General features: G+C 48.0%; 1 protein-coding gene across 1 annotated transcript in view; it reads right to left on the reverse strand.

Moving 5' to 3' along the window:
* Window positions 1-16,722, reverse strand: part of LOC126539723 (clotting factor C-like) — a 54,372-nt gene that overhangs the window by 17,189 nt on the left and 20,461 nt on the right. The window contains exons 10-13 of the mRNA XM_050186573.3: window positions 6,715-6,924; window positions 5,876-6,067; window positions 5,186-5,261; window positions 1,887-2,086 (exon numbers count right to left, since the gene is read on the reverse strand). Coding sequence (XP_050042530.2) covers window positions 1,887-2,086; window positions 5,186-5,261; window positions 5,876-6,067; window positions 6,715-6,924 — 678 coding nt within the window. The remainder of the gene's footprint in view (window positions 1-1,886; window positions 2,087-5,185; window positions 5,262-5,875; window positions 6,068-6,714; window positions 6,925-16,722) is intronic.

A 16,722-nucleotide genomic window follows, 5' to 3' on the forward strand; every position in this document is an offset into this window, starting at 1 on the left:
AAAACAAGATCCTTGGAACCTGGCCTACGCGAACATCCGCGCGATCCGCTATGAAGGCGCTGCTGCGATACTTGAAAGACACTGGACTTTCTGACAAATTGCGACTGTACACTGTGTGACGTAGGACTGTACGGTGGCACTGCGTAAGACTAGGAACGCCTTTGCGGGCTGCGTGACAGTGCCCACAGAAATAGTTCGTGTGTGCGTGCGTATGTGCGTGCTTAGGTTTTTTTTTTTCCTTTTTTTTTATCCTTCTTTCTTTCTCACCTATTGCATCCCCTTGCCCCTCCCCCAGTACAGGGTAGCCAACCGGAGATCATCTCTGGTTAACCTCCCTGCCTTTCCTTTACCTTTCTCTCTCTCTCTCTCTCTCTTTTCACTCCGATCCATGATATCATGTCACCTTGCCCGACTGGCATAGAATCTCAGGGGGGTGCTCCCGAGTAGACAACAGTGATTTTGACGTCACCGCTTTTATCATGCCAGTCTTGTCAATGGAAATTTCAGGCCAAGTAGCGTGACGTCGTGGATCGGCGTAAACAGGCCTTGTGCTTCCTATAGCATGGCGTTGGCTGATTGCGCGCGTTTCGTTCTCTCTTTTTTTTTTTTTCCCGCGCATGGGCTAATCCCATGCGGGCTGCGCCGGAGGAGTTTTCAGCGTACTGGTGAGCGACAGACGGATGGGCGGACGAATCGGCAAGCCATATACAGCTTCGGTGTAAAATCTGCTGTTGCCGCTGTCCTCATTGCTGCTGTACTTGTAGTGGCTATTCTCAATGGTGCCCGCACTGTTGCGGCTGCTGTTGTTGCACACGTGCCGTCGATAGTTATCTCTTCAGGTTATTTGGTCGATTTTCATGTACTTCTTGACACAAATGTCATTCGTTCATAGTTGCGCATTTCTCGCGACACAGAATAGTCTCGGTTCAAATATTTTCGTTTTGATGCATTGTTGCCAGTGCTTTCCACTGATTTATAGTGAATGTTTTTTTCGACATGCAATGTAGCAATTGTTACAGTGATGTTGGGTGAGATGTTTGGAGAGTGGGGGAAAGGGGGCCGACACTCTGTCAGGTATTATTTGCCTCTATGTCTTCCTCCTAGGCAACTGTTCTGATGACTAAATAACATACTTTGGCTTTGACTTCATGAGTGGTCAATGCGGTGGACAACGGAAGATGCCAACCAAGCGCGAAAAAAAAAATTCTTGGCGACGCACGCGCCACTCATATACCGCCCCACGTGCCCCTGTTCGATTTGCCCCGCTGACCCAAAACGGCATATCTAAGCGTTTGCGTAAGTTTAGGTCAGCAAATACCCCACTTAGCTGAGTGTGCTTCAAGTGTATTTTTTCGCAAGGCTTCAAAGCCGCAAGATGAGAAATGCCGTAGACCCATTTTCGCTTTTTGAAGGTCGCAAGCATTCGAGTTGCAGCGCCGCAAGTTCTGTCTCTCAAACATTCAGTCCGCTTCTATACTAATAACGAACGCACGTAAACACACACTAAGCGAAAACGTTGCTCCCTGGCTCTTTGATATGAGTACATTCCAAATCCCATCTCGTATCTGAGCTGCCGCTACACGGACCCTCCGTTTGGACCATAATATCCTTGCGCAAAGATGATGCTAGGTTCTGGTGTCGTAATAACACAACCTGGAGGTACTACATCAAGCGCCCGAGTTTGTTCATATCGCCTATCAGCTGATCAATGAACAACGTGGAGTCGTGGCATACTAGCTCTTAAAAAGAGATATAGGACTGGAGGTGGGAGAAAGAAATGTATGCCTGGTTACAGTTCATTCTACGCAAATGCATCAACTTCGTCTCCACAGTCACGAAAGTGCGACGTGTTTATCATATGATCATTGCGCAGCCCTCGAACTCGCCTGGTATGCAGGTGGCGGTCCTCCCAGTCCAGGTTCCGTCGGGCAGGCACCTACGCACTCCGGATCCCACCAGTGAGTAGAATTGGTTCACGCACGAGAAAGTGGCGCGGGTGCCCGCTCGGTAGTGACCCTTGGGAAGTTGAGCCGCTGAAGATGGGTCCAGCGTCACCAGCGAGAGCCGAAGTCTTTGTCGACCCGTCCTGGTGGAACAGGTAATAGAGGTTCGGAATTGAAACTGCTCGTCAGTTTTCGAGCACGAGATGCTTCATCACGTGCACCCCGTTCGGTGAAACATGCGGTGGGTGAAGCGAGAGCGTTGGTGCTAAAATTGCCGGCAATGTAAAATAGATCTTGACGTATCGCTTGTGGACGCTTCATTTGGTGCGTCGCCTGTTGAAGAGCAAATAGAAACTGCTGTTTGCTGTCACATTTGTCTATAGCAGGTCTTCTGGGTTCATATAAATTCACAGTCGTTACTTGCGCACATTACCACAGGTGAAGCCTGCCACTCGTGATCAGGCGAAACCATGATCAGTTACTAGAAATTTACCATGTTATTGACGAACACATCTCTGACACGTGCGTAGGTTGCTAAGCTTGTTCAATTATTTTCTGTAACGATACTATATGGTTACCAGACAGGTGACTATACGGCTATTTTTCCACGCTACAGTCACCTTTCACACTCCCACCCGCAAAGGTGCCAGTGATATTTCACGCTAGATAGGAGTTCTCTTCGTAAGCGACAACGTTTGATGTTTAAGCAGATGGGTGCGTGGGTTTTCTTGGTATCGCCAACAAATTGTTGTCCTCAACAGAGGCACCATATAGATAGCCGCAGGAGTTTCTTCCTTTGAACTGCCTGATAGAACAGCCATCACGAGTACTTTTTTGCTTCACTGTTGAAGCGCATTATGGAGCATAATTTCAAATTGACGCCACACCCTCAGATCTTCAATAACCCGCGGAGTCTTCATACAGTCCAATGAAAGAAAGTAACCGCCTCCCAAGTGCAAAGTAGTTAAGATGCATATTTTGGGAAGTGAAACTAGACGGGACATTTGGCGTCATCATCATCATCGTCACAATCAGCCCATTTGATCTCCACTGCACGATGAAAGCCTCTCCAAGCCATCTCCAGTTACCTTCAGTCTTGTGCTAGCTGTTCTATCCTATCTCATCCTATCCTACCGTATCCTATGCCTGCATAGTTCCTCATTTTATCCCATTATCCAGTCCTTCCGTCTTCTGCTAGCTGTTCTATACTATCCTATCCTATCCTATGCCTGCAGATTTCCTCATTTTATCCCATTATCTAGTCATCTGCCATATTCGAGTGCGCTTCCCTTATATTGACACCTATTTTGTAACTATGATAGACCGCCGGTTGCAGAAGACCCGGACCCTGTCGACCTCGAGTATTCAGCCATCGTGAACTACCACAGAGGGTGTCGCTTGCGATATCCACCACCCCGCCTAAATCTAAAGACAGAGGATGCCGCTGCCTGGCGTAGGCTCCAGACAGGCACTTACACGAACCTACACATATTACATCGCATACACCCCACAGCCTACAGGGGCGAATGCCCGTGGTGTGGGGCCACACCAACCCTATACCATAGGAGTGCACACTACGCAACATCACACTACACATCAACATCACGCACACTACACAACCCCGACACGAACACCACGAGGGAGCAATGGGAGGCACTGCTGTCCAGCTCGGCCCTCGACGACCAGCTCAAGCTGATACAGAGAGCTGAGAAGATTGCAAGAGCCAGCGGAGCCCTGGACTAAGGGCCCCGACCATTAGCGGTTTTTTATTATTCTTTTAATAAAGTTTATCTATCTATCTATCTATCTATCTATCTATCTATCTATCTATCTATCTAGCTATCTGTATATCTATATATCTATTTATCTATCTATCTATCTATCTATCTATCTATCTATCTATCTATCTATCTATCTATCTATCTATCTATCTATCGCTCTAAGCATAATATTGACACGTGCACTTGCCTATCTTTATCGGGCGACCCGGTTTCGCCGCCTAACAAATGTTATGCACAGCGCGGGACGCGCCTACATGTATTGGAAGTTTCTCGAATGTTGTCGATGCTTCTATCCACTGTCTGTTGTCGCCGAACCTTGTGTTATCCGATTCCATCGCGTGACGCGAATGGTGTAGAACTTTGTGGAAGACACGCGGATTCCAGCAATTAGCCTGGAACATTCGACGACTGCTGTATAAAAGCCGACGCACTTGGCCCGCTGATCTGATTTTCGGCGATCGCCGAGTGTGTTCGCCGCTGTCGCCGTTGTTTTAGTGTAGCCTGTTTTTGAGGGCACAAGTTCGCCCAATAAAACGCTAGTTTCGTCTTTCTCAGTTTGGCTGATTTCTTCACAGTCACTACCACGTGACAATATGGCCTGCCCAATTTCGTCTCTGCTCCTAATGTCAGCTAGAACATCGGCGACTGTCGTTTGCTGTATAATCCACACCGCAGTCTTCCTGACCCTTAACGATATCCCGATTTTTTTTCCATCGGTCGTTGCAGCGTTCTTAACTTCTGAAGTTTCTTTGTTGACCTCCATTGTTTACGCTCCTTATGTTAGTACCGATATGATGTAATGAGCGTGCACTTTTATTTTCTATGATAGCGGTAAGCTGGCGGTATTGATTTGGTAATACCCTCCGGATGCGTTCCAACTCTCTTTCACAGATGAGATGAGTAATGCGTGTTATGCATTTGCAAAGCCAACTAACCATATTCCCTGTGCAAAGAATTATGGGGACACCACTGTACTTCTAGCGGCCTGCTAACACTATAGCTTGGTAGTCTGTGTTCACTTCGAATGACGCCACCAACAGTCAATACAAAAAGATTTAGCAAAATCTCCTCACTTATTTGAAGCAGAATTGCCCCACTTGAAGCAGATTCACCCCATTCAGTATAAACGTAACTAATGCGACAGAATATTCAGCGTCTGCATCAGTTTCAATATAACAAAACGTTCCGAGCTCATCATCAGTCGCATATATTGCTGTCAACACTACCCATGTCAAGGCCCACCCCACGAAATCGCACGGCACTGAATAAGGTTATTTGAATGAACACTACCCTTCATCTTATTTATTCATAATTCTTTTTTGTTTGACGCGAATATTATTTTGTTTTTGGGTTACGTGGATGCCCATTGTCTTTCTAAAAAGGATGCCCAAGAATGCCCACTATACTTTTTCGAAGTATGAAAGCGGTGCTCTCATAAGTTGCGCAACGGAGGCCACTTACTTGAGTCCATTGCCACCATCGTAAACGTATTCCACTTCACCATATGGAGGCACCGGTGGCTCCAGACACGTTGTCACTGCCAACAAAAATAGTTTCCATGGAAATGCTCTATCGAAGCTCTAAGATAGCTATCTGATGCAACAATAGGTCGAAAGAGGACACAATCCTTCCAACTTCACAAATGTGTTTCGCACGTGGAGAGTTTAACAGCTTGTATATTAGTAAAGAACAGCTTGAACTAGCGGAGGAGAGCCTGACGTCAGCAGTACTACTCTAACGGACTGCACGACGACATCGTTAAACCTAAATTTAGAAGCAATTAACCACTGAGGAACCTCTTGGAGAACAAAAACAAAGGGCTGCCCATATGGGCATACAATATAGTTGACTCGGCTAGCCACTATGTACCCCTGGTCGAACAAACAGCGCACATGCCGGCGGCTCCCTGTTGTTGGACGGCAGTGTCCAGATAGTGCTTGTCCGTGGCTACATTTTATCACAAGCATGGCCTGCGAGATCTAGCAGCTACCCGCGTGCCCCGCCCAATCTAGGAGGCCCAATCTAGGAGGCACCCAACTTGTACTAGGTTCAGTAGAAGTTCGGTGAACGTGAAAGTTTGATGCTCTGCGTGCGCGTATACATTCCTATTATGCGCAGGGACATTATCGCGCGCTTGCAAAGCGTTCTTACGTTTCATGCAACGCGGCTTCGCTGCAGTCCACGTCCTGTTCCGGAGGCAGGTGATGAGGCTCTCACCAACCAGGTAGTGCAGCTTGTAGCAGCGGTACGCAATCTGCGTCCCCTCGAGCATTCTTCCGGCGACTACTTGGTTCATCACCTCGGTAGTTCCGTTCTCCAGAGGCCCAGGGTCGTCGCAATATGCTGGTGGATTCAGGTGTGCGATAAAGATTAAATGAATCAGGGACAAGTGCTTTCGCTGCATCTAGAGCAGTGCCGCAATTGACGGGTGGAACGCGGCCAGCTTATATGTAAATCGGTGGCAAGGTAACATAGAGGGAGATCTTGATGTACCGCCACTATTGCCTGCTCTAGCAACGCAAACCAATACTAGAAAAACTGGAGATTGCGGCCCCGACACGGAATACCCGTTCATTCAAGGCTGAGCTAAAATGTCCATAAGTAGCTATAGCCTCTCATGAAACCTACAATAACGCGATAGCCTCGTAGTTGACTACCACACTCAAAAATTTCCATTTAGTCATGCAGTACCAAGCATTGGCTTGTACTTCAGAGATCCTTACAGTCTATTTCCCTCCCACGTCACGTAGCAGGTGAGCCGAGATTGCAGCGCTACACTCAGAGGAGGCTATAAAATGTGCGTTATGCGTCCAACTAAACAAGCCGCCTTCCCACCTTCCCCCAGCCGCCTGCAGGCTACTCCGCAACTCGCGACAAAACCGATGCGGGTAAAAATACGCCAACATTTGCCCCTCCTTACCCCGTCTCCTCCACCTCAGGGCCGGTGGCGCCACTCCCACTGTGAAATTAGCGCGATGCGCAACACTCACCCTGAAACTGACCCATGTCCATCTCGCAGACGACCCCGTGCGTCCCCTCGCAGGGATTCCAGCGCACGGCATTCGCTCGCATCTCAGATGCCGGATCGACTACGAAACACTCGCCGCTGTCTCCTCCCGACCGATGCCTGTGGCGCTGCTCGGCGAGTCTCTGATCGTGGTCCTCGTCCGGGATGTCCTGCACCCAGGACAGGCCGACATCTGCGTCAGGACAACAAGTGAACATTACTGAAGGCGCCATTCAATCCGGATACCGTTCAGATTCTTTCGCATCAAATAAAGAATATCGGCACCTCAGGCAAATTATCTGCATTCCTATGAGGGTGGAATGCAAGAATGTTCGTGTAGTTGGATGCGCGTTAATCATTCCACGATGGTCGAAATAAACCCTGAGCACTCCCAGTGCGAATCCCTCGAAATCACGGACATTGAAGCCAGAGAGTTCTATCGCGTGCAGAGTTCTATCAAATAATTGGGGGTGGGCGACTATTCGGTGTTTGCAACACGAATAAAATATGACACATTAACCATTAATGCCCGAACTCGAAGGGGAACTATTCGGTATTTTCAAATACTTTAATGTAACCAAATATTTCCCAGTAAACGACTGTTGAAGTCGTGTTACTGTTCACAGCATGTCAAAAGAAGTGTCTCAAAATATCAGAAGTGAAACAACAAGCAACGTTTTTGAATGAATTCATTTTGAAGTTTTCAGAATGAATCACTGCTCCTGCAAGGAGCGATGGCGAGCGGCTACGAGTAAGGTTCGATGTGGCGTTCCCTTGGATGTCGTCGCCGCTGACACTGGTGACACGATTTCTTCGCGACGAAGGGCCACTCTCCACATTGGTGGAACGAAAGCGTGAGAAGAAAAGCATAGTGCCACGCAAGACGGGCTGTGCGGCGACGATGGCTGCTATATGGCGCCAGACTAACGCGCGTCGCCTGTGCAGGAACAAAGCACTCCATGAGCGGAGGTTTGTCTGAGGCGGCCACGCATCGCCCCCACGCGTCATCCACGCGCTGCCTCCCGCGATCTCCCGATTAGAGAGGCAGTCGCGCCACACTTCGCTCCGTTTGCGATGTGCCGCACGATACAGATTGTCCGCGCAAGCTACGCTACTCACGGCGTTCTCTTCCTAATATAAATGCTGTACTTATATAATCATGATTATATGCATGATACAAAATATTGACACGCGAAATGAAAACAAGTGTAGAGCTGCGCTCAAATATTGCATTAGGGAGTATCGTCGGTGAATTTTTCGGGCGTGTTTACGGCAAACACGTCCTCGAGCAGCATTTCTTTTTTATTTTGCCACAAAGTTTGATTTGTAAGCTTCTCTACAACCAGTACATAAGGTTGTTGAGAGACTGTTCGTGCACTTCTTTTACAGCGGAGCTGTCTATGGCTAGGTTCTGGTATTGCGTACGTTTATGAAGCCGTGTAATCGAGAATTTTTTCCCATACCTGGGCCAATCCCGAAGATTGTGCAATACCGGGCCGACCCGCGGCGGATCTAAAATCTCTTAAAACCTTAAAATTATGTAGATGGGTGGCTACCGTCCTGTCATGGTGAGCTAAAAGCAAATCGCTAAGAACTGGCGCTGTAGCTCACCGTGACAGGGTTTTTAGATGTGTTGATGATTTTTTGTTTATTTTAATAGACAACCGCATAGCTAGCGTTGGACAGGACCTTACATGCTTTTTAAAATTTTTAAGCACTGTTTTAAGCCACTTGATTTGACCTATGAACTACCGGCTGACAATAAATTGCAATCTTTAGATCTAATGTTCTATCTAATGTTTTATCAGAAACCCGCATAAGGTGGTATTACCACCCTAGGGCTAACAAAACACTCCTTTCGTATGCATCCTCCCACTCGAACCTTGTTAAACGGGCAATTGTGAATGTGTGCTTCACCAATGCCATGAAAAAATCTTGTCCTGTCATGATACCCGCCAGGATGAGCGAGCAAGCCAGTCAGCTTTCTGAGGCTGGTTATCCCAAAGATGTGCCTGTTTCCGTGCCGGAAGGCCTAGTGAAGAAGCGCAAGAAGAGCCGCAGCGAACAATCCACAGAAAGGAAAAATACGGCGATAATTCCGTACATGCACGGTATCCCCCATAGTATGAAGGGGGCTGCCACTAAGGCGAATGTGAAGTTGACATTCTCTGCCCCAGACAAGCTATGAAAGGCGTGTAAGTTGACGGACCATTTTCCCAAACGATCAAGTGGATGTAAAATGAAGCATAGTAATAACTTTGCGCAGTGCTTGCAAGGTGTGGTTTACAGTATTGCGTTAACTTGTGGCGAGGTATACATAGGACAAACTGGCAGATTCCTCAATGAAAGGCTTGCACAACACAAGCGAAAAGTTACAAAACCAAGGGACGGGAACCTTTTTCAACATCGCCATGATTGTCCCAGCAAAACGTGCAAGCCAATGCTCGGCGCATGCACAGTGGAGGCCAGAAGCAAAGACCACTGCAGGCGTGACATAATCGAAGCCCGGATGATCCGAAAAAATGGAGCAGACTGTGTTAGTACAGCTTCAGTTAATCTCTCTCACAAGGAAATCGCGTTTGTGGACGGTAATGGCGTGCGCATGCGTAGAGTGTGATTTATATTTTGCATTTTTGTGTCTTTTGAATCTTTCTATATCTCCTTCGCTATATCTGCGTCTGTGCTTCAATAAACGTCGGTTGAAAGCTAGCGCTGCGCTGTGTCTCTGTCCCGTCCTTGTATTTTTTAATTGCGCTAAAGGCTTTGCATTATGACCAAATGAAATGTTAGATGTCGGCGATGTCACTACAGAAGGCGCAGAACGAGGAAGCGCATCGCCAAGTCTTGAATAACCAAGCCGGAGTGTACATGGAGTCGGCTAGGATGCGGTACAAACGCGTTGCTTCTTCCCGAGTAACTCCATGGGTCACATAGGCTGGGTGTGGAGTCTGGTTGATCGCCCTAAAGTTCATGCGAATTGCATTCTTAGGGTTGTGAAATATATTTGGTGCTCTTACTTTTGGGACACATGTCAGTACCAGGCGTACGAGAGCATCAGTTTTTTTCATTTCCTTCAATTCCTACGTGGGATGGGATCCATTGAAATTTTACGTTAAATCCCTTGCTTATTAGAACTTTGATCAGTGCAAGAGACTGCCTTATAAATTTGTCTCGAGGTAAGCCGCGGTGTAATCGTTGTAACGATGATTTTGAGTCGATCAGCACCACGACGTCACGTGCGGAATAAGTTCGTAGTTTTCGCAAAGCCACGGTAATGGCGGCACATTCTGCTGTTGTAGACGAAACACGCGATCCAGGTGGCCAGACCCTGACACATCAAGGGAGGGTATGCAGAATGGCGCTGCGCAGCTGGCTGTCTGTACACACACCGACCCATCTGTGTACACTTGTAGGTGGCTTTGAACCGCTGTGCTCAAGTGGTCTAGAACAAGAAACTTTCCTTCGGCAGTTGAAATGGTGCGTTTCGACGGTATGTGGCGTACGCTGAGGGTGCACGTAACGTCCGAAAAAGACCATGGTGGGTCGAGGCCACTCCGTTTAGGCCACCACAATCCTAAAAATCGAAAGGTGTTCAGCGTCGCATGGAAATGGGAGCGAGTTCTTGCTCTTAGCCGCTGGAGAAGCGCCGCGTCTGCGGGGGATTCTCCTAGCCTTAAAAGCTGCTTCAGCAAGGCCTGAGATGTCAAAAGGCGGAGTGGAGGAGTCTTCGCTTCATTATTATCCTTCTTGTTTGAAGCTGCCTAAGGAACTCCCGTCGCCAAGTGAGGTCCCTTTCTGTGCACTGCCTCCAAGCGCTCGAATTCGCTAGGTGATGGTGAGTTCAGCGGCAGCTGATAAAGAATGCGACTTATTATCAGTCCAGTGTTCAGTTCAAAACATAGATACAGGATTGTGTCCCCAACGTACACACTGATGCAGCCACAACACTTTCAACTGGGCGTCGCCATAGTAGCTTGCTGTCGATGGTGATGCCCATGAATCGAACACTAGTTGCATGGCGAATTGCATGGCATCTAATATTCATGGACAGCCGAGTTGACATGCGCCTCACTCACGGGAAAAGCACGAAAGCAGATTTTTCCACTGATAAAAATAGGCCAAGCGTCGATAAGTGACTATCGATGACGGAGATTGCACCCTGGCCTATCTGGGCCAAACGTTTGTGTTCGTACCCTGAGATTCAAATGCAGATGTCATGTGGGTAGACGGACATCTTAACAGCCGTCTAACCTACCTTCAGTGCGTTTGGAATGGAGGCCATGGCAAGGTTAAAAAGCAAGGGAGCCAGGACACTTCCTTGTGGGAGGCCGAGGGAAATGCGTCGCTTTTCGCTGATTACATTTCCGAGCTTAACCTCAACATGTCGCTCTCTAAGAAATTCGTGGAAGAATCGAAGAGCATTTCCAGAGACAGACACCCAAGGCTTGGAGTCCGTTGATGATGCCAGTACGAAGCACACAGTCATATGTTTCGGCAACGTCCATAAATAAGGCGAGTGTCGAAAGGCCTTTGACGCGAAGGTGCTCGAAGAGGCTTAGTAAGTGCGAGACACTGTCCTGGGCACACAACCGTAGGCGAAATCCGGTCATTCACGATAGTAGTCTCCTTCCTTGCTCAAGATACCAAGTTAACCTCGTGCATTATTAGTCTTTCCGATTTTTTTTATGTTGCGCAGAGATTCTTTCGTTTCAAGTCAGGAGTAGGGAAATGACCTAGCAGTTTCAACACTGAAGTGGCCACTCTCTTGATCCGCAAGATATGTACGAACAGCTCACCAGGGGATTCGTACAACGCTTCTCTGTATGTATCCCAGCGCGTCACAGTACAGAATTGTCGACCAGCAGTCTGAAATCCGAAGACATTTGTGAAGATCGGGAAATGTTAGCTGCCAATCCTGTCCGGAGTCTTTGTCGATGATACCAAAAGGTTTGTAGAGTGTAATACGAGGTCTATAGCACTCCATGAATCTGGTGTCCTGAAGAAAGTCAGTTTGTCATCGTTCGCCACACATAAGGCAGCAGCATCCGCGGCAGCGACAAGTTCTTTGCCGCGCAAATGTACAGTCTTATCGTCCAAAGCAAATGATGTGCGTTAAAGTCCCCACACATTATTCTAGGCGAAGGGCAACGAATGCAAATATCATTTACAAACGCCTCCGTGGAGAACTTCTTTCGTGGACTTACATACACCGACACCACACTGAGTTTGCGGTTTTCTAGGTACACATGCACAGCGACGACTTCCAAGGAGGTAGAACAAAGGTCTTGCACTGGTAAGGTGACGTGAGGTATTTCGCCCCTGATGTATAACATTGCACTGCTACTTGCAGATGAAGCTATGCTCGGGTGGCCATTGCTGATGTACCCTGGGATCGTCCTTCCATTTGGGAGACCAGCCTCCGAGAGGGCTAGAATTGGTATAGCCATGTCTCGAAGAAAAGGACTAAATTCGCACAGATGCTGTAGGATACCGGCGCAGTTCCATTGCATTACTAAGGGCACTTTTGAACGGCGGAAAGGACCAGGTGGGCGAGAAATCGCCAGTATGCTACTAAGGGTATGCGGAAGTAGAGCAGAGTATTACTGACTCAAGGGCCAGCACTGCATATCCTTCGTTGAACTCGCAAGCGTATTTGCGACGTGTGAGCGTAGTGCCGTGAGCAAAGCACATATCACATGTTGGCAGTTTTTCTGCTGAGTGCTTCCAACTGATGCTTGAGGTCGGTTCACTACGGCTGTATAGATGCGCTTTTCACTCTTTTGGAACATGTTCTCCAGCAGCGTTGACCTGTTGAGTTGGCTCACTAAATTCTTTTGACGGTGTGAGACGCGGGAAGCTAGATGCGTATTCTGTTTCCGAACCACTTAGTTGCGGTGCCCTGGACGCCTTGCTCTTGTTCGATGGTGCGCTTGCATGCTCTGGACCCAAGACAAACATCCTTCGCTGAGCGAACATCCTTCGCTGTGCGGCTGTCCTTGCAGGACATCGGCCGTAGCTAGCTGGGTGGTCGCCGCCGCAGTTTGCACACTTAAATTGTTTTTAAATGAGCACGTCTTAAATAAGGTCCCCCACAGCGCTTGCATCTCTGCTCCCCACAACAGCACTTGGCTACATGTCCGAAGCGCTGACAGTTAAAAACAGCGTGGTGGTGTCTCCACGTAGTCAGCAAGCTCGTCTCTCGTAAAACCGAGGTTAATCTTCTCCTGGTGGTCAGAATTTAGAGCAAATGTGAGAACGACAGAGTCAGTGCGTCCTGACTTCCATTCAGATGATGAGGTTTGGACCCGACGTATGATTCCTCTCGTATGGAATACTGCCTGGGGTCCCAGATGGATTAGCAGTTCTTCATCCGGATACCATTTTAGAACTTCCCTAACAATGCATGTGTTATTCATATAACTGTGTGGAATTTGGGGAGATACGGCTATGCCACCGATATTCTCGGTCGCTATAGAGGCGCGTAAGTTTGTCCTTCTGGCACTACATCCAAGAGCAATGCTTCCTACGCTGTAAAATGGCTCTTGACTGGGTCTCTACCGAGAACTGTTTCAATCTCAAAATATAGGACACTAGGGTTCACTTGCCTTAAACCAGCTCTTTCTGACGCTACAGAGATTAACACAGGAATGCCACCGTCCTATCTTTACGATGGCGCACGATTCAGAAGCCAGCCTCGTCCATATCTAGCTCTGAAAGGTTCACCTGGTCGTGGTTCCCGATGGTTGTTGACTCGTCCTCAGATTCGCCAGTGTCTTTTCGCTTACGCAAGGTATCTTTTCAAGTCTTCCGATGTTTTGTACAGTTCCGACCAGTAAGATGGCCAGAAAATAATAAATGCAGGCAGACCTCCATGCGTAATCTTCGCTTAAAATACGGCGGTGCAAGAAACAACACACTTGACGCGGTTCAAGCTGGTTTGTGGAAGCAACACGGCGACGACGCTCGACGCCATGCTACCCCATCTCACCGACAAAGAGCACCTCGATGTCACGGCCTATCTCCCAGCGCGCCGAATACGCCCGACAGCTCGCCCGCCTATGCATCAAGAACAAGCAGAGGACCGACAGCTGACACTACAATCTCCGACGATGCTACGTGGAATACCATCCCGGCGACCGCGTTTGGGTTTGGACCCCTATACGCCGACGAGGACTCAGTGAGAAACTTTTCCGACGCTACTGCCGACCCTACAAGGTATCCGACGTATTGGCGCACTGGACTCTGAGGTCGTTCTTGACAGCATTTAGCAATTACAGCGGCGCCGCGCACGAGCTGAAGTCTTCCACATGGTGCGTCTTAAGCTTTTCAACGCCCGCTGACGAACTTTGGGACTTTTGGCTTCTTTTAAGTGTCGGTTCTTTCCTTTACTACAGGTGCTTTTGTTTTTCTCTTTTCTGCTTGCATGCAGTATCGGGACGGCGCTTCTTAAGACGGGGGCATTAACACGTTTACTTCTTTATCTTTCTCCGGTGACTGCTCTTCACTGGCTAACAAATGTTAATTGTTATCGCTAGGCGCAGGACGCTCCTGCATGTATCCGATGTGTCTCGAATCTCATCGATGGGTCTATCCGTTTCTTTAAGTCACCGAAGTCACCGAAACTTACATAATCTGATTGTATGCGTGAAGGAGTGGTGTAGTACTTTCAGGAAGGCACTCAAGCACCAGCGATTACGCTGGAACCTTCGACGAGTCGTGTATAGAAGCAGGCGCGCATGGCCCGCAGATCAGATTGTCGACGATAGCCGACTGTGCTCGCCGCTATCATTGTGCTTCGAGTGTAATCACTGGGTGGACGTCTGGGCTAGTTTCGGTATCTGGCAACCATAGCGCCACCATGTTTCTGGTGGCCAACGGAAAATTAAATACACTTTGCATATTTGGCTGTATCTTTGGAATATACTAATAATTCAAGCAAAATCACAAAATTATGTGTAGAAAGAAAATGTATTCCCTCGTATTTTCTTTTCTTTTGAGTACTTTATTGTTGTTGCTCGCTTCATTCGTTGCGCAACCAGGCGGCGCTATCGCGATAATCGCTCCAGCTGTCAATTTGTTCTGCTCCTGGTGCTCTCCACACGCGTGCACGCCGCTGCATTCTACTGTGCGCGAAAAGAGCTTGTTTCAGTATCGGCCAGTGGTTTAAGCAAACTAAGAAAAATGCATTTGCATATTTATAAATCTTGGTGCATGATAGTTGGGACGCTCTTTGTATAACTTGCTCTGTGCTATGCTTTGTTGCTTATGTGAGCTTTAGAATGCTCCCAGGTTTAAGTAAAACGTATGGACACAAATGCTCGGCGATAATATCATCATTACAAAAGCTCCTCGGCATGGCAAATTGTTTTTCGCATGATTTTTCGCTTTCTGCCCTTTTCTTTGTAGCAAAACGAAAGAAAAAAAGTGTACAGCGCCTCCCAAAGCAATGCCGCAAATGTCACCTAAAGCAGCAGTTACGGACCCTACGGACGATAGTATCACGGTGATGAAGAAGGTGCAGTAAAGACGATATCGGACGACGACATCGTCGATGACAGCAAAACACGGTAGCTTTTGCGATCGATTACCTCGTGTGGCCAGTCACGCGGCAGTTTTGCGTGCATTCGCGCACTTCTTTCAGGTTCGGAAAAACCCTTTTATGTAGCACGTATTGAGCAACAGAAAGCTGCGTCGGGAGGTTTTCATCTTAGTCTACAACTTTCTCATTCACACTTTTACTCTAATTATAATATTTGAGAATTTGATTATTAAGACCAATTATCTCGTTAGGCGGAATGCAAAAAACTATTCTGAGTATCTCCAAGCGACAGCAAACAACATTACCTTGTTTCTGTGTGGCTACATGGCATAGGAATGTTTTTTTTTTAATTTTGGTGCATGATATGTGGGACAACTTGTATATTAAGCTACGTACGTAGCAGTTATAAATAAACAATCGTAGCGTCATCTGCACTACTAAAATACCGCCTCAGTGGACTACGAGCGACTTACATACATTTCCGCGGGACTGGGCCGGCGTCAATGATAGAAGCTATAAAACAATTATAACAATGTTTCACTTCGTGAACGCGGGTTACGCGCAAGCGCATGGGCGCTGATTCGCGGTTTCTAAGCGGTGCCGTCTTGCCTAACCCACTTGCATTCTTGCAAGCCGCTTAGCACGTTCTTCGGAAGTCTCCTAGACGCCCCTAGGTCGGGCCTTTTGCCGGTAATCTTCAGCTCGTTCCCGGCGCTTGTCGACGACTTAGAGGTTGGTAGACTCGCGCTCGGCCTGCCGCCGCTTGCATTGTTGCTCCGTCCTTCTCGATCGGCGCTCGTCTTCTTGGTCGCCAGACAAACCCGGTACAACCGTAGCGCACACAGAACCCGTAGCAACCTACCAGAGTAGGCGCCTCCACCTACCCTCCTCCTTCGCGAAGCTTCGCCTGCTTTCTTCTCCCCCTCCACCGCACGCTCCTCCCTACCTTCCCTGGCGCGCGTTCCTCTCTCCACCTTGAGGCGTTCTGCTCCCTTCTCTCTCTTCCCCTTCGCATTTCCCCCAGCGTAGGGCAGCCAACCGGACTCTAGACTGGTTAACATCCCTGCCTTCCTTATTTCCCCCTGTCTCTTACCTCCGGTGCTCACTTCCCTCTTCCAGCTCGGCGGTCTTTTACTTTGATTTCATAGATGGGGCATGTATGCTTGTGCGTAAAAGTTTAACAAGTTCAACTGCATTTGATGTCTACGTAATGAACATGATTCGTGAATCTTAGCGAACAGTTAAATGAATTACATAACGGTTGTGTAGTGAACGTTTACGTGGAGAATAGATGCTATATGTTTATATTTACAATAAAAGAGAATATCTCTAATGACGAAGTATGATATTGAAGGCAAAATAAAATTCAGTGGTACATATCCTTTCAGTGGCCCCAGGGGCGCATACCCAGCGCACATATGCGATGCTCATACTCAGTCATCCCTGTGGTGC

Source organism: Dermacentor andersoni, chromosome 3, assembly GCF_023375885.2.
Source record: "Dermacentor andersoni chromosome 3, qqDerAnde1_hic_scaffold, whole genome shotgun sequence".
Classification (NCBI taxonomy): domain Eukaryota; kingdom Metazoa; phylum Arthropoda; class Arachnida; order Ixodida; family Ixodidae; genus Dermacentor; species Dermacentor andersoni.